Source organism: Rhinopithecus bieti, unplaced genomic scaffold, assembly GCF_001698545.2.
Source record: "Rhinopithecus bieti isolate Rb0 unplaced genomic scaffold, ASM169854v2 scaffold_15776, whole genome shotgun sequence".
Classification (NCBI taxonomy): Eukaryota; Metazoa; Chordata; class Mammalia; order Primates; family Cercopithecidae; genus Rhinopithecus; species Rhinopithecus bieti.
The window spans coordinates 1,101,106-1,119,569 of NW_016808836.1; the positions used below are offsets into that span (position 1 = coordinate 1,101,106).

General features: G+C 44.5%; 1 protein-coding gene across 1 annotated transcript in view; it reads left to right on the plus strand.

Moving 5' to 3' along the window:
• Window positions 1-363, plus strand: part of LOC108538992 (interferon lambda-4-like) — a 5,791-nt gene extending 5,428 nt beyond the window's left edge. Inside the window, 2 exon segments of the mRNA XM_017887353.1 lie at window positions 88-171; window positions 265-363. Of these exon segments, the coding sequence (XP_017742842.1) occupies window positions 88-171; window positions 265-363 (183 nt within the window).
• Window positions 364-18,464: the final 18,101 nt, after the last annotated feature.

Here is an 18,464-nt window from a genome sequence, read left to right on the forward strand (position 1 = left end):
GGCACCCAGGTCTGTGGGCTCTGAGCAGCGTCCTTCCCCTGTGGTGGCCCAGGCCCCGCCTCACACACGGCTCTCCTCTGCCCACAGATCCAGCCTCAGCCGACGGCAGGGCCCAGGCCCCGGGGCCGCCTCCACCACTGGCTGCACCGGCTCCAGGAGGCCCCAGAAAAGGTGAGTGACCCGGGAAGAGAGGGACTGGGGTCTGGGGAGCCACTAGGAGCCCAGACCCTGGACAGCCCCTGACCCATCCCCTCCTCCCTACAGGAGTCCCCTGGCTGCCTCGAGGCCTCTGTCACCTTCAACCTCTTCCGCCTCCTCACGCGGGACCTGAAATGTGTGGCCAGCGGGGACCTGTGTGTTTGACTCTCCCACCAGTCATGCAAGCTGAGATTTTATTTATCAATTAACCACTTGTCTTAATTTATTGCCACCCAATCGCTATTTATGTATTTGTGTGTGTAAACCCAACTCACCTCCAGGAAAATGTTTATTTTTCTACATTTTATAACCCTTGTTGAAATAAACAATGAGGAAAAGACACCCATGACGTGGGACTGTGTGTGTGTGTGTTGATGTGTATTTCCTTTGCGTTGCTGCCATAACAACGCTAAAAGTAGCATCTTCCAAAGACACACTTGATGAGCGGGGAGTCTACAGGTCAGAGGCTCGCTGGCCCTGGCCGGTTTCTGTCCTGTAGGACTCACAGGCTGGAATCCAAGCATTGCTGCTGGGCTCTTCCTGGGGGCTCTGAAGAGAAACTCGTTCCAGGGTCACTCACATTGTCGGCAGATCACTGTTCCTTGCTGCTGTAGGACTAAGGTTCCTGCCTCCTCCTGGCTGTGCGTCCATCCTGAGCTGACTCTGCTGAAAGGGACCTCCACTCCTCTCACTGGGCTAACCTCCACCCTCCCTGCAGTGGGCTATCTCGTGCTCCTACTATAGGGGCTGATTCGTGTCCTCCTGCAGCGGAGGGTCCTCTGACATCCTCCCAGGAGTTAATCTCCACTATCCTGTTATCAGCCATCCTCTAATCTCACCGGAGTGGTCTAACCTCCACCCCTTCTGCTGGGGGCTAACCTATGCCCTTGCTCTTTAGGAAGAGTCACTCCTGCGGATGGACTGCAGGTGCCCCTCCCACTGCTTCCCCAGGACCTGAGATCTGAGGCATAATACATAATGTATTCTATCCCTCATGACAGTGGAAGACAGAATAATTTCACTGCCCTGAAAATTCACTGTCTTTCTCCATCTATGCTTCTCTGGCTCTCCGTGGTCCCTGCCCATGGGCTCTACCAACTCAGAGCCAGCAACGGTGCCTCAAACCTGTCTCATGCTTGGAACCTCTCTGACCTCTCCTGCCACGTTTCTCTTGTGCTTCCAGCTAGAGAAAGTCTTCCACGTTTCAGGGCTCAGGTGATTAGATTGGCATCCAGGGTGATCTCCCCAGTGTCAGTCCACACGCCATTATCGTATCTGAAAAGCTCCTTTGCCAAGTCACATAAGACAACGCACAGGGTCCAGGGATGCGGTGCTGAGTGTTTTTGGGGTGGCATCTTCGGCCTCCTACAGTGTGTGTATGATTGTGCTACTGATTGTGTGTCATTGTAGTTATGGATTGTGTGTGTGTCTGGTCTACCTGAGAGTGTGTGAGGGATCATTTAGAATCATTGTGCTATAAGTAAAGTAACAGGAGCTAGAAATGCCTTGGTAATAAGAACTTTCATTAGCATCCATGGTGAGACATCTAGAACAGCAGGTTCATTGAGGGCTGTGCTATCCACTGGGGTCCCCGGGCCACATGTCACTGTTGAGCACCCAGAACGTACGTGGTGCAACCTAATTTGTGCAGTGAGTCTAAAACAAACCCCAGAATTTGAAGATTTACTGTAGGGAAAAAATTATGTAAAACAGCTGGATTATAATTTATATATTCATTAGATGTTGAAATGATAGCACGCTGGATGTATTGGGTGAAATGAAACATCTTTAAAATTAATTTAGAGCCTGGATGTGATTGCTCAAGCCTGTAATCACAGCACTTTGGGTGGCTGAGTTGGGAGGATCACTTGAGCCCAGAACAGCCTGGGCAACATAGCAAGATCCTGCCTCTATAAAAAAATTAAAGAATTGGCTGGGCGTGGTGGCACAAGCCCATAATCCCAACTACTGGTGGAAGCTGAGATGGGAGGATTGCTTGAGGCCAGGAGTTCATGACCAGCTTGAGCAACAGCAGGACCCTGTCTCTTGCACGATCACATCTCACTGCAGCCTCAAACTCCTGGGCTCAAGTGATTCTCTCTCTTCAGCACCATCCTCCACCCACCCCAGCCCCTCTTGGAACTGGAATTACAGGCTTGAGCCACTGGGTCCAGCCCATTCTCTTTCCAAGAAGCCCCTGAATCGTATAAGCAAACATGAGGTCTCACTAACCCTGGATCGGCCCCACAAATGAGGAGGACAACTTGGATCAGGGATCCCTGCTGAGTAGAGTTGGCCGAGCTGCTGGAACAAAGAGTCCCCCAAATACAGTGACCATGGATTACAAACCACAGAGTGTCATTCTCCACCAGCTCCTCCTCCCAAGGTGAGCGCTCCCCCTGGTAGGATGGCCCCACCCAGTCATCCAGGGGCCCTGGTTCCTGGCAGTTCTGTGCTCCACAGTCCCCGGGGCAGGGCTCCTTCACCATCTTCACCCACCGGACCTCACGGCAGCCTTGAAAAGCCTACGGACCCTTCTCAGAATGAAAGAACATGCGCAGGACAAAGGAATCCAACTCTGATTGTAATACAGTGATCAAAATATTTTTTCACACTGTGACATGGCAATTCATGTGCTTCTTCATTAATGCATTAAGTAAAAAATCACCCGTGGCAGCTTTAATAACCACTGTGACTTGGAAGCAGAGATGAGCATAAATGACATTTCAAGGTGCCTGCTGGAAGATAACGTGATAGGAAATGTCTGTGATTTCTTTTGGTGACAAAGTCACAAGTTCTGCTAACACTGTTGTGGTGTGTTGCCTGCATTTGTAATGGATTTGTGCTAGACGGAAGCCTGTCCCCAGAGTGTTCCTGATCCCTGGACCTGGGAATATGTTATGTTTCCATGGCACGAGGGACTCTGCAGATGTAAGTGAAGAGTTTTGGATGGGGATGTTATCCTGGGTTGTCCACCTGGACCCAGTATTGTAACCAAAATCCTTCTAAGAAGGAGGCAGGGGGTCAGCATCATTAGCAGAAGATGTAACCGCAGAAGCAGGAAGTTGGAGAGATGTCAGGAAGGCAACAAGGGCCAGTAGATGCCGGACACCTCCAGAAACTGAAAAAGGCAAGGAAAGAGATCTCCCCTGCAGCTTCCAGAAAGAACCAGCTCTGCTGACGCCTTAAGCCTCGTGAGTTGGATAGAAAACACCAGTGGAAGAACCACCTGGCCACCTGAGAATCTTGAGAAATTATAAATCACTGGCAATTGTTGGGGGGGCTGTTTTGTTCATTTTGGGGTTTTTTTGCTTTTTTGAAACAAGGTCTCACTTCCGTGTGCAGCTTGGGCCAAAGCAGCTCCAGGACAGGTATACGGGACAAAGAGTGGGTCATCGGTTCAATAAATAGACAGCCCGGCCAGGTGCAGTGGTGCAAGCCTATAATCCCAGCACTTTGGGAGGCCAAGGCAGGCAGGCAAGGAGTTCAAGACCAGCCTGGTCAACACGGTGAAACCCCGTATCTATTAAAAATACAAAAATTAGCTTGGCGTGGTGGCAAGCACCTGTAATCCCAGCTACCTGGGAGAGTGAGGCAGGAGAATCACTTGAACCTGAGAAGCAGAGGTTGTAGTGAGCCAAGATAGTGCCACTGCATTCCAGCCTGGGTGACAGAGAGAGACTCTATCTAAAATAAAATAATAAAAATAAATAAATAAAACTTGTACAAGGCCAGGCACAGTGGCTCACACCTGTAATCTCAGCTATTTCCAAGGCTGAGGTGGGAGGATCACTTGAACCCAGGAGTTCAAGACCAGCCTGGGCAACATAGTGAGACTCTGTCTCTACCAAAAATAAAAATTAGCCAGAGTTGGTGGTGCACACCTGTAGTCCCAGCTGCTCAAGAGACCGAGGCAAGAGGATCACTTGAGTCCAGGAGTTCCGGGCCACAGTGAGCTATGATCGTTCCACTGACTCTAGCCTGGGTGACAGAATGAATCCCTGACTCCAAAACAAACAAAATACTAATGCATGCTACAACATAGGTGGACCTTGAAAACTCTATGCCTGACATCTGATTTGGGAGGAGAAAAAAAGAGCAAGAAAGGCTAGGTGCGGTGACTCCCGCCTATAATAGCAGCACTTTGGGAGGCCGAGGCGGGTGGATCACCTGAGATCAGGAGTTCGAGACCAGCCTAGCCAATGTGGTGAAACCCCATCTTTACTAAAAATACAAAAATTAGCCAGATGTAGTGACTCGTGCCTGTAATCCCAGCTACTCAGGAGGCTGAGGCAGGAGAATCACTGGAACCCAGGCGGCAGAGGCTGCAGTGAACTGAGATTGCACCACTGCACTCCAGTCTGGGTGACAGGGCAAGACTCCATCTCCAAAAAAAAAAAAAAAAAAAAAAAAAAAAAAAAAAAAGCAATGAAATAAGTAAATAAATAAAAGAAAAATAAAACACTATCCCAAGTGAAAGAAGTCAGGCACAAGAGACCACACATTATGATTCAATTTATATGAACTATTCAGAATAGGCAAATTTGTAGAAGAAATTCACAGAAAGCTGGCTAGGCAGTGGCTCACACCTATAATCCCAACACTTTGGGAGGCTGAGGCTGGCAGATCACTGGAGGCCAGAAGTTCAAGACCAGCCTGGCCAACATGGTGAAACCCCATCTCTACTAAAAATACAAAAACTAGCCGGACGTGGTAGCGGGTGCCTGTAATCCCAAATGCTTGGGAGGCTGAGGCAGGAGAACCTCTTGTACCTGGGAGGTGGAGGCTGCAGTGAGCCAAGATCGTGCCACTAAACTCCAGCCTGGGTGACAGAGCAAGGCTCCATCTCAAATAATAATAATAATTAAAAAATAAAGACAAAGTTCAGCCGAATTAAATTTAAAGAAGTTCAATTGAGCAATGAATGATTTGTGAATCAGGCAGCCCCCAGAATCACAGAAGATTTAGACTCCAGCACTGCCTCGTAATCAGAACAAATTCATAGACGGAAAAAGAGAAGTGATGTACAGAAATTGGAAGTTTGGTACAGAAACAGCTGGATTGGCTGCAGTTGGCGTTTGCCTTATTTGAAAACAGTTCGAACACTTAACAATCTATGAGTGGTTGAAGTATGGCCACTGGGATTGGTGAACCCTCAGCTATTGTTACAGGCACATACTCCTAAATTAGGTTTTCAATCTTGTTTGCCTATTAAGCTAGGTTACAGTTCATCCACAAGGACTCAGATATAGAAGTACAGAGTGTCCTTCTCAGGCCATGTTTAGTTTGCTTTAACAGCTTCATAATCTGCCTCTCTGCCCTCACTGAACATCTGTGAACTTCCCAATGCCCTTGACTGCTCAAATTAGCCAGTGTGGACTCTGCGCTAAGAGCCCTGACCTATGCAGCCAGGAATGGGCTCTTCATTCATGAAACAGCAATGCAGGTTACGCACAGTGGCTCACACCTGCAGTCCCAGCACTTTGGGAGACTGAGGCAGGAAGATCACTTGAGCCCAGGAGTTTGAGAGCAGCCTGGGCAACATACTGAGACCTCATCTCTACAAAAAATATAAACAAAAATTTTTAAAAAATTAGCCAGGCATGGTGGCACCCACCTGTCATCCCAAGTACTCAGGATGCTGAAGTGTGGAGGCTCGTTTGAGCCCAGGAGATAAGGCTGCAGTGAGCTATGATCATGCCTCTACACTCCAGCCTTGGCAACAGAACAAGACCCTGTCTCAGAAAAAGAAAGAAAGGAACAGCAATGAGGCCAGCGTGGTGGAGCTGTGAGGGGGTGGGTCCAGACCTCCAAGAGCTTTGTAAGGGAAGGCAGGGGGTTGGATATTTTTTTCTAAGCAGAATGGGAGCCACAAGAGGGTTTTGAATAGAGCAGGGATGTAATCTCTGACTGTAGGTGGGAAAGAGGGTGTGGGAGTGGGGGGTGACCAGGAGGAAGCTGTTGTGATCATCCAGGCAGGAGGTGACAGTAGACAGGTAGACAAGATGTATGGGGAGGGTGAGAAGTGGGTGAATTTGGAAACGCTTTGAAAGTACAGCCAGCGGGACTTACTGATGAATTGAAAATGAAGTGGTATTGTGTATGCGTATGTGCACATGTGCCTGCAGGCGTGAGAGAGAGAGAAGGATGGCCTGATGGTTACAATGAAGCCTCAATTTCATCAATGGAAAAGGAGAACAATACTCACTGCCGAGATTTGTTGTGGGGAATCTACATAATTGTGGGTATAAAGCACTTAGCACGTTTCATGAAATATAGTCACTGTCAACATTATTCATTATGACATGTGTCCTAAGGTGAGCAGGTCTGTGCAAACCTACCCCCAAAGGCCAAGGGAGAAAGAGGCTGACAAATCCAGTTTCTTTTTTTTCTTCTTCTTCATCTTTTTTGAGACAGAATCTCCTGTCACCTAGGCTGGAGTGCAGTGGCGCGATCTCCGCTCACTCCGCCTCCCGGGTTCAAGCAATTCTCCTGCCTCAGCCTCCTGAGTAGCTGGGATTACAGGCGCCCACCACGACGCCCCGCTAATTTTTGTATTTTTAGTAGAGATGGGGTTTTACCATGTTGGCCAGTCTGGTCTCAAACTCCTGACCTCAGGTGATCCGCCCACCTTGGCCTCCCTAAGTGCCAGGATTAGAGGCATCAACCACCGCACCCGGCTGACAAATCCAATTTCTTAGAAGGAAACGTTTAAGAGGAATTCACAAAACGAAGCCCTGTCTCAGGCGGCCCTAGGAAGAGAGTGGAAACCCCACACTGTCACCCCACAAATGTAGGGCTCATACAATATAGAAAATTTGCCTTAAGGCAGGACTTATGGTAAGTATGTGTTTATGATAACATAAAGGTTATCTTGACCTAAGGGCAGGATTTTTGGTAAGTACATGAAAGTAGAAATCTTAGAGGCATTCCCAGAACTGGAGTTCATCAGAAGTCAACATGGGCCTGAATCTCAGCACTTTGAGAGACGGAGAATGGAGGATCGCTTGACCCCACAAGCACAAGACCAGTCTGAGCAACATAGTGAGACCCTGTCTCTACAAAAAAATTTAAAAATTAGCTGGGTGTGGTGGTGCGTGCCTGCAGTCCCAGTTACTCAGGAGGCTAAGGTGGGAGGATTGCTGGACCCTGGGAGGTCAAAATGCAGTGAGCCACGATCGTGCCACTGCACTCCAACCTGGGCGACAGAGCAAGACCCTGTTGCAAAACAAAATAAAATTTAAAAAAGAAAATAAGTTAAGATGACAGATTAGCAACCAAGATGGAGTTATTTTAGTCTCCTTTGGGTGTGTTTGTCATTGTTGTTGTTGTTTAAGACGGAGTCTTGCTCTGTTGCCCAGGCTGGAGTGCAGTGGCACGATCTCAGCTCACTACAACTTCCACCTCCTGGGTTCAAGCAATCTGCTGCCTCAGCTTCCTGAGTAGCTGGGATTACAGGCACACGCCACCATGCCCAGCTAATTTTTGTATCTTTGGTAGAGACAGGGTTTCACCACGTTGGGCAGGCTGGTCTCGAACTCCTGGGCTCAAATGATACACCTGTCTCAGCCATTCTAAGTGCTAGGATTGCAGGTGTGAGCCACCGCGCCCAGCCCACTGGGTGTGTTTGAGACAAGTCAACCAAACCCATCATCTTTCTTCTGGCAGCCCCTGCAAAACTGTACATGTGTCCCCTAAGATTCCAAGAAAGACCTCTGCCATGCCCCAGTTGCTTCAAAACATCTGCCCCAACTTGTTAGTGCTTTCACCACTGCCGGGAAATTGGGGTGACTCGGGGCGATGTCCTTTCCTTTCACCACTCTATGGGTTCTGAGGGTTTTCCAGTCAGTTATCTCTTTCTAGAAGAATTCCAAGCTCTCTGCTCTCTAGCCTCCTTTCTGTTTCTCTTTCGAGTTCAGTCTGTCATCTGTCATCTCCGACCACAGCCTATCTGAGCTTCCCCAGCCCTGCCCTGGCAGCACATTCCAATTTCAGGAGGTGTGTTTGCTTTTCTTTCATCAGCTGGGATTGGCCAATCCAGTGGTTCATGACCCTTGCTTGCTTCATAATCACCTGGGGAACTCAAAAGATGTCTGGCCTGGAATCCCAGAGATGTGATTGGTCTTAGTCATTACATTCTATCAGTGATTCCTAAACTTTAAAGCACATCGGAATCAGCTAGGGTCTTGCTAAACCACAGAACCAACCGCATTGGCGTGACCTTGGCAGAGTGTTAGAAATGCTGAATCTCAGGCCCTAGGCCAGACCCACTAAATCAGAAATGTGCAGGTTAGGCTGGCACAGTGGCTCATACTCGTAATCCCAGCACTTTGGGAGGTGGGGGCAGGGAGATTGCTTGAGCCCAGGAGTTTGAGACCAACCTAAGCAACATGGTAAAGCCCCATCTCAATAAACAAACAAACAAACAAACAAACCATGTGTGGTGGTGTGCACCTGTGATCCTAGTTACTCAGGAGGCTGAGGCAGGAGGATCACCTGAGCCCAGGGAGGTCTAGTCTGTAGCAAGCAGTGATTGTGCCACTGCACTCCACCCTGGGTTACATAGTGAAACCCTGTCTCAAAAAAAAAGAAAAAAGAAAAGAAATGTGCACTTTAACAATATTTCCAGGTAATTCTACACATGTGAAAGTTGAAGAAGCACTGGGTTCAAACCCTGACTGCTGCGCAGCTGGGGGTAGACCAGGTGGAGTGGGCCTGCCAGCTTGCCCTGCAAAACCTCAGATCCCACAGCCAGATCCCAACCCCACTGTAACCTCCATTTCCTACACAGCCTTCTCTGCATGCCCCTCCCACATCTGCCTATGGAGCATCATCATCATAACAAATAATATTATAATAACAAAATGGCAAAAGTTTATTTGGTGCATCTCCTATGCAAGGAATTAAATGAATTAAGTTAATCCATTTAATCCTTACTACCACCTTATGATGTAGGTCTTACAGTTAGTCCCACTTTACAGATGAGGATCCAGAGCATCAAGAAGATGTATCCGGCCAGGCGCGGCGGCTCACACCTGTAATCCCAGCACTTTGGGAGGCCAAGGCGGGCAGATCACAAGATCAGGAATTCAAGACCAGCCTGGCCAATATGGTGAAACCCCGTCTCTACTAAAAATACAAAAATTAGCCAGGCATGGTGGCGTGCACCTGTAGTCCCAGCTACTCAGGAGACTGAGGCAGAGGAATTGCTTAAACCCGGGAAGCGGAGGTTGCAGTGAGCCTAGATGGTGTTACTGCACTCCAGTCTGGGCAACAGAGTGAGGCTCCATCTCAAAAAAAAAAAGAGAAAGAAAAAGAAGAAGAAGAAGATGCATCCCGCCGGGCTCAGTGGCTCACAGGCAACATAGCCAGACCCCTGTCTCTACAAAAATAATAGTAATAATACTAGCCAGGCACACCTGTAGTCCCAACTACCTGAGAGGCTGAGGCAGGAGAATCACTTGAGCCCAGGAAGTGGAGGCTGCAGTGAGCTGTCATCACACCACTGCACTCCAGCCTGGGCAATAGAGCAAGACCCTGTCTCAAAAAAATAAATAAAATATTACAGACTTACAAGAAGTTGCAAAAATACCACAGAAGCGGTTTCCCGTATCCCTCACCCAGCTTTTCCTAATAGTAACATCTTGCATAACTATAGTAATTCTCAAAACTAGGAAACTGACATTGTCACAATACTATTCACTCGACTACAGACTTTACTGGGATTTCACCAGTTTTTGCATGCACTCATTTCTTTCTGCATGTCTTTGTGTATAATTCAGTGACAGTTTATCACAGGTATAAGTACCACAATCAAAATACAGAACTGCTTCCTTACTACAAAGAAATGCACAAGTCACACCTTTACAGTCATATCCTCCCTCTCCTTCTCTTACCCTTGACAACCACTAATCTGTTCTCCAGCTTTGTAATTTTGTCATTTCAAGGATGTTACATAAAAGGAATCATATAGCATGTCACTTTTTTTTTTTTTTTTTTTTTTTGAGACCGAGTCTTGCTCTGTCGCCTAGGCTGGAGTGCAGTGGTGCAATCTTGGCTCACTGCAACCTCCGCCTCCTTGGTTCAAGCGATTCTCCTCCCTCAGCCTCTCAAGTAGCTGGAATTACAGGCATGTGCCACCACACCTGGCTAATTTTTTTTTGTATTTTTAGTAGAGACGGCGGTTTTCACCATGCTTGGCCAGGCTTGATCTTGAACTAAAACTCTTATGATCTGCCTGCCTTAGGCCTCAAAGTGTTGGGTATTACAAGCGTGAAAGCCACCACACCCAACCAGCAGTCACTTTTTGAAACTGACTTTTTTCCCTACTCAGCAAAAACATGGTTAAAATCCATCAAGGTTGTTGTGTATCAATTGCTGAAAGTAATTTGTGGTTTCTGCATTGTTGAAATATGTCATTGGTATTGGGAATGACATTCTTAAATAAATGTGGTTATGGTATGCATCCATTTTAATGTCCATTTCTTCTTTATGTTTTTTTTGTTGCTATGACTTATTGCTTGCTGTTTATTTTGTATTTACTTTAGACTATTGAAATGATATTAGGCAAAAGCAAATTCGAGCAATTTTCTTTATCTTTGAGTTCAAAATGGGTTGTAAAGCAGTGGAGACAAATCACAATACTCAACAACACATTTGGCTCAGGAACGCTAATGAACGTACAGTGTAGTGGTGGTTCAAGAAGTTTTGGAAAGGGAGAAGTTTGCCTTGAAGAGAGGAGGTTAGTGGCCCAGCCATAGGAAATTGACAACAACTGAGGAACAATCATCGAATGCTGATCCTCTTACAACTACACAAGAAGTTGCTGAAAAGAAACTCACGTCGGACCGTTCTATGGTTTTTTGGCATTTGGAAGCAAATCAGAAAGGGAAAAAGCTCCATAATGCCGGACAGCGGCTCACACCTGTAATCCCAGCACTTTGGGAGGGCCGAGGCGGGGGATCACCTGAAGTCAGGAGGTCCCAGACCAGCCTGGCCAACATGGCGGAAACCCGTCTCTACTAAAAATACAAAAATTAGCTGAGCGTTGTGGTGGGCGCCTGTATCCCAGCTACTCGGGGAGGCTGATGGCAGGGAGAATCGCTTGAACCTTGGAGAGGTGTAGGTTGATGAACCTATGCCTTGAAACCTGGGAGGCCTAGGCAGGCGAATCACTTGAACCTGGGAGACCAGCCTGGCCAACATGGTGGAAAACCCTGCCTCTGCTAAAAATACAAAAATTAGGCTGGCGTGGTGGCATGGCCTATAATCCCAGAGGCACAAGAGAATTCACTTGAACCTGGGAGGTTGTAGTGAGCCGAGGATTGGCATTACTGCACTCCAGCCTGGTGGACAGAGTGAAACTCCATCTCAAAAAAAAAAAAATCATGCTTTTTGGTATCAAGTCTAGGGACTCTTTGCCTAACCCTAAGTTATAAAAGATTTTCTTCTATGTTCTGTTTTTAAAGGGGGGTTTTACAGTCTTATCATTTTACATTAAGATCTATTGATACTATTTGATTTATTTTATTTTATTTTATTTTATTTTATTTTATTTTATTTTTGAGACAGAATATCACTCTGTTGCCCAGGCTGGAATGAAGTGGCACAATCTTGGCTCACTGTAACATCTGCCTCCCAGGTTCAAGTGATTCTCATGCTTCAGCCTCCCAAGTAACTGGGACTATAGACCTCTGCCACTGTGCTAAATAAGAGTGATGAGAAGTGACACCCATTAGGATGGCTACAACCAAAACAGAAAATAACAAATGCTGACAAGGACATGGAGAAATTGGAACCCTTGTACACTGTTGGTGAGATGTAAAATGATGAAGCCATTATGGAAAACAGTGTGGCAGTTCCCCAAAAAATTAAAAACAGGATTACTATATGATCCAGCAAGTCCACTTCTGTGTATATACCCAAAAGAATTGAAAGCAGGGATTCAAAGAGGTAATTGTACACCCATGTTCATAGCAGCATTATTTGCTATAACTAAAAGGTGAAAACAATCCAAGTGTCTATTGACTGATAAATGAATAAGACAAAAGTGATATATACATGCAACAAAACATTATTCAGCCTTAAAAAAAAAAGAAAGAATTCTGACTCATGCTACAATATGAGTGAACCTTAAGGTCATTGTGCTAAGTGAAATAAGCCAGTCACAAAAGGACAAATATATGATTCTGCCTATATGAGGCATGTAGAGTAGTGAAATTCTAGAGAGAAACAGTAATACAGCAGTTACCAGGGGCTTGGAGGAGAGGGGAATGGGAGTTATTGTTTAATAAGTGAAGACTTCCAGTTTTGCAAGATGAAAAGAGTTCTGGAGATAGATGGTACTGATGGTAGCACAGCAATGCGAATGTACTTAATGCCACTGAATTGTATACTTAAAAATGATTATGATAGGTCGGGCACAGTGGCTCATGCCTGTAAATCCCAGCACTTTGGGAGGCCAAGGTGGGCAAATCACTTGAGGTCAGGAGTTCGAGGCCAGCCTGACCAACGTAGTAAAACCCAGTCTCTACTAAAATTACAAAAAACTAATAAGGCGTGGTGGCACGTGCCTGTAATCCCAGCTACTCAGGAGGCTGAGACAGGAGAATCGCTTGAACCCGGGAGGCAGAGGTTGCAGTGAGCTGAGATCATGCCATTGCACTCCAACCTGGGCAACAAGAGGAAAACTCTGTCTCAAAAAAAAAACAAAAAACAAAAAAAAAACAATGGTTACGATAGTAAATTTTATATTATGTGTATTTCATCCCAATGAAAATAATGAAATAATGAGGGATGAGAATAAGTATCCTTACCATGCTTGTGATTATGGAAAACTGCCATACTGTTTTCCATAATGGCTTCATCGTTTTACATCTCACCAGCAGTGTACAAGGGTTCCAATTTCTCCATGTCCTTGTCAGCATTTGTTATTTTCTGTTTTTGTTGTAGCCATCCTAATGAGTGTGAGGTCTCATCACTCTTATCTAGCATAGTGTCAGAAGTCCTAGGCAGTGCAATAAGGCAAAAATAAAAGAAAATACACAGAGATTGGAAGGGAATAAATAAAACTCTCCTTATTTGTAGATGGCATGATTATATATAAAGCTCCAGGAAACTACAAAAACTCCTAGAACTAATAAGTGAGTTGATCAAAGCCATAGGATACAACATGAATGCACAAAATCAATTACATTTATTTATACCAGCAATAAATATTTGGAAACTAAAATTTTAGGAGGAAAAGCAACAAGTATTTCACCATTTTGAGGCTAGCTGAAAGTTTTTCATAAATTTTGTTATCAGGCTGAGAAAGTTTCCTTCAATTTCTAGTTTTCTGAAAGTTTTTTTTATCAGGAGTGGATGTTAGATTTTGTCAAATGCTTTTTATGCATGATTTTTCTTTTCTAGCCTGTTAATATGATGAATCCCATTGAGGAATTTCAAAATATTTGGCTAACCTTGCATTCCTGGAATAAATCCCACTTAGTCACGATGTATAATTTTTCTTTAATGTGAAACATCTTTATTTACTTTGGACAATCATTCCTCCAGTGAGACTGACTTTTCCACCTTTAAATGCAGTAAAATATGTAATAAGGTGGTGCAAAAGTAATTGCGGTTTTGCCATTACTTTTAATGACAAAATCCACAATTACTTTTGCATCAACCTAATATAACATAAAATTTGCCATTTTAACCATGTTTAAATGTACACTTTAGTGGTATTAATTACATTCACAATGGTGTGCAGCCATCACCACTATGTGTTTTCAAAATTTTTTCAACACCCCAAACAGAAAACCTGTATGTGTAAAGCAATAATATCCCTTCCTCACCCAGCCCTAAGTAATTTCTAATTTCCTTTCTGCCTCTATGAATTTCCCTATTCTCGATATTTCCTATAAGTAGAATCATAAAATGTTTGTCTTTTGTGTGTCTGGCTTACTTCACTTAGCCACAATGGTTTCAAGGACCATCCATATAGTAGCATGTATCAGAATTTCATTCTTTTTTACACGAATAATATTTCATTGTATGTACATACCACATTTTGTTTCTTCACTTATCTGTTCATGAACACGTGGGTTGTTTCTATCTTTGTGAATAATAGTGTTGTGAATATAGATCTACAAGTGTCTGCATGAGTCCTTGTTCAGTTCTTTTTTTTTTTTTGAGATGGAGTCTCGCTCTGTTACCCAGGCTGGAGTGCAGTGACACAATCTTGACTCACTGCAGCCTCTGTCTCCCGGGTTCCAGCCATTCTCCTGCCTCAGCCTCCTCAGTAGCTGGGACTACAGGCATGAGCCACCACACCCAGCTAATTTTTGTATTTTTAGTAGAGATGGGATTTCTCCATGTTGGCCAGGCTGGTCTTGAACTTTTGACCTCAAATGATCTGCCCACCTTGGCCTCCTGAAGTCCTTGTTCAATTCTTATGGTAACATACTTATTTTTACGTATTTTTTATTGCTGTATAAGATCTGCTTTTTTCTGTATGTACATTCATAAAAAATATTGGTCGAAGCTGGGCACAGTGGCTCACGCCTGTAACCCTAGCACTTTAGGAGGCCAAGGCGAAAGGATCGCTTGAGCCCAGGTGTTCAAGACTAGCCTGGGCAACATGGCGAAATTTTGTCTCTACAAAAAATCCAAAAATTATCTAGGCATGGTGGTGGGCACCTGTAGTCCCAGCTACTCAGGATGCTGAGGTGGGAGGATCACCTGAGGCCAGTAGGTTGAGGCTGCAGAGACCTGTGATCATGCCACAGCACCCAGCCTGGGTAACAGAGTGAAACTTTGTCTCATAAAAAAAAAAAAAGAAAAGAAAAGGAAAATACTGGTCTATAGCTTCCTTTTTTCCTTATTTGTTTTCATTCTGTCTTTGTCTGGTTTTGGAATCAGGATAATGCTGACTTTATAAAATGAAATGAAAAGTATTGCTTCCTCTTCTGTTTTTTGGAATCGATACTAAAGAATTGGTATCAATTCTTCTTTAAATGTTTGCTGGATTTCTATAATGAAACCATCTGGACACAAAGATTTCATTCTTGGGAGCCTTTTAATTAGAGATCAAGTTTTTTAAATAGTTATAAGACTACTCATAATATCTATTTCATCTTAGGTGAGCTTTGGTAGTTTGTGGTTTTTGAGCAATTTGTCCATATTGTCTAAGTTGAGTTTATATGCATAGACTCATTCACAGTATTTCCTTATTACTCTTTTAATGTCCATGAGGTCTGTAGTAATAGTAGTCATTTGTGTCTTCTCTCTTCTCTTCTTCCATCTTGCTAAAAGTTTATCAATTTTATTCATCTTTTCAAAGAACCAGCTTTTAATTTTGTCTTTATTGTTTTCTGTTTTCTGTGTAATTGGTATCTTCACCTCTTTATGACTTCTTTCCCTCTGCTTGATTTGAGTTTATTTAGCTTAAAAGTTTCTTGAGGTGAATGCTTAGTTTAGTAATTTGAGACTTTTCCTTCATTTTTTTTTTTTTTTTTTGAGACAGAATCTCGCTCTGTCATCCAGGCTAGAGTGGAGTGGCGCCATCTCGGCTCACTGCAACCTCTGTCTTCCAGGTTCAAACAATTTTCGTGCCTCAGTCTCCTGGGTAGCTGGGGTTACAAGTGTGCACCACCACACCCGGCTAATTTTTGTATTTTTAGTAGAGACAAGGTTTCACCATGTTGGCCAGGCTGGTCTTGAAATCCTGGCCTCAAGTGGTTCACCCACCTCAGCTCCCTAAAAGTGCTGGGATTACAGGCATGAGCCACCACATCCATCCAGCCCTTTCTTCATTTTTAATATAAGCATTTAGTGCTATGAACTTCTCTCTAAGACTGCTTTAGTTATATCCCACAAGTTTTGGGGGTTTTTTCTTCCTGTTTTTTTGTTTTGTTTTGTTTTGTTTTGAGACAGTGTCTCATTCCGTCACCCAGGCCAGAGTGCAGTGGTGCTATCACTGCTCACTGCAGCCTTGACTTCCTGGGCTCAAGTGATTCTCCCTCCTCAGCCTCCCAAGTAGTTGGGACTACAGGTGCACAACACCACACCCATCTAATTTTCAAATTTTTTTGTAGAGACAGTGTCTCCCTGTGTTGCCCAGGCTGGTCTTGAATTCCTGGGCTCAAGTGGTCCTCCTACCTCAGCCTCCCAAATTGTGGAGATTACAGACATGAGCCACTATGTCCAACCACGAGTTTTTATATGTTGTATTTTTGTCCTCATTCATTTTGGCTTTTTTTTTTTTTTTTTTTTGAGACTAAGTCTGGCTCTGTCGCCTAGGCTGGTGTGCAGTGGTATAATCTTGACTCACTGTAACCTCCACCTCCCAGGTTCAAGCAATTCTCCCTGCCTCAGCCTCCCAAGTAGCTGGGATTACAGACTCCTGCCACCACACCCAGCTAATTTTTTGTGCTTTTAGTAGAGATAGAGTTTTGCCATGTTGGCCAGGGTGGTCTGGAACCCCTGACCTCAGGTGATCAGCCCTCCCCAGGCGTCCCAAAGTGCTGGGATTACAGGCATGAGCCACCCTGCCCAGCCTAATTTTTGTATTTTTGAAAGAGATGGGGTTTCGCCATGTTGGTCAGGCTGGTCTTGAATTCCTGACCTCAAGTAAACCACCCACCTCAACCTCCCAAGTGCTGGGATTACAGACGTGACCCACCATGCCTGGCTTCCATCATTGCTTTTAACCTACCTATGTCATTTTATTTGAAATGAGTTTCCTGTAGATAGTATACAGTTTTTAAAAATATATTCTGCCAATCTCTGTATATAAACCATTTGCATTCAATTACAGATACATTAGAACTTAAGTCTCTCATCTTATTTTTCTTCTGTTCCTTTTGTTTTTTACTCTTCTGTTTCCTTTTCCTTGCCCTCCTGTGGATTACTAAGCATTTTTTTAGTGTTTCATTTACCTTTACTGTAGTTTTTTTTTTTTTAGTATATCTCTTTACATAGTTTTTTAGTGGTTGCTTTGGAATTACAATATATATATAACATCACCATGCAATAGTATTAATATTTTATCACTTCAAATAAAATGAAGGAAACATTACAATTTAGGTCCCTTTATCCTCCCTGATTTATAAAAATATAGCTATCTTTATTTTGTGAGAGGGAATAGAGTCTCGCTCCATCACTCCAGTTGTAGTGCAGTCATGGCTCACCGCAGCCTCACCTCCCTAGCTCAGGTGATCCTCCCACCTCAGCCTCCCAAGTAGCTGGCACCATGGGACCACAGGCACATGCCACCATGCCTAGCTAATTTTTGTAGTTTTGGTAGAGATGGGGTTTCGCCATGTTGCCCAGACTGGTCTCAAATTCCTGAGCTCAAGCAATATACCCACCTTGGCCTCCCCAAGTGCTGGAATTACAGGCGTGAGCCACCATGCCCATCCCCACCTTCTTTCTGTTCTTCTGGAACTTCAGTGATGTGAGTATTAAAACCTAATGTGCTAAAGGTCCCTGGAGCTCTTTTCTTTTCTCTTTTTTTAGAGACAGGGTCTCACATTGTCCCCCAGGCTGGAGTGCAGTGGCATGATCTCGGCTCGCTGCAACCTCCATCTCCCTGGAGCTCTTTTCATTTTTAAAAATCTACTTTCTATCTTTGGTTCATACTTCAATCTATTTACTACTTACTCTCTGTTGTTCAGAATGAGTAATTTCTATCGACCTATCTTCAAGTTTACTGATTCTTTCTTCTGTCATCTCCATTCTGCTATTTGGCCCTTTCAGTGAGTTTTACTTCAGTTCTTGCATTTTTCAGTCCTTATATTTTTCTCTTCTAAAATTTCCACCCAATTCTTTATATCTACTATTTATTTGATGAAACTTTCCAGTAAAAATTTTTGTGTCAGCGGGTACAGTGGCTTATGCCTGTAATCCCAGCACTTTGAGAGGCCGAGGCGGGCAGATCACAAGGTCAGGAGATTGAGACCATCCTGGTTAACACAGTGAAACTCCGTCTCTACTAAAAATATAAAAAATTAGCGGGGCATGATGGCGGGCGCCTGTAGTCCCAGGTACTCGGGAGGCTGAGGCAGGGGAATGACATGAACCCGGGAGGCGGAGCTTGCAGTGAGCTGAGATCGCGCCACTGTACTCCAGCCTGGGCATCAGAGCAAGACTCCGTCTCAAAAACAAAAAAAAGATTGTGTCAAAAGTATTCATGATTGTTTGTTGAAGCATTTTTATGACAATTACTTTAAAATAATTTTCAGAGAGCCAGGCATGGTGGCTCACACCTGTAATCCCAGTTA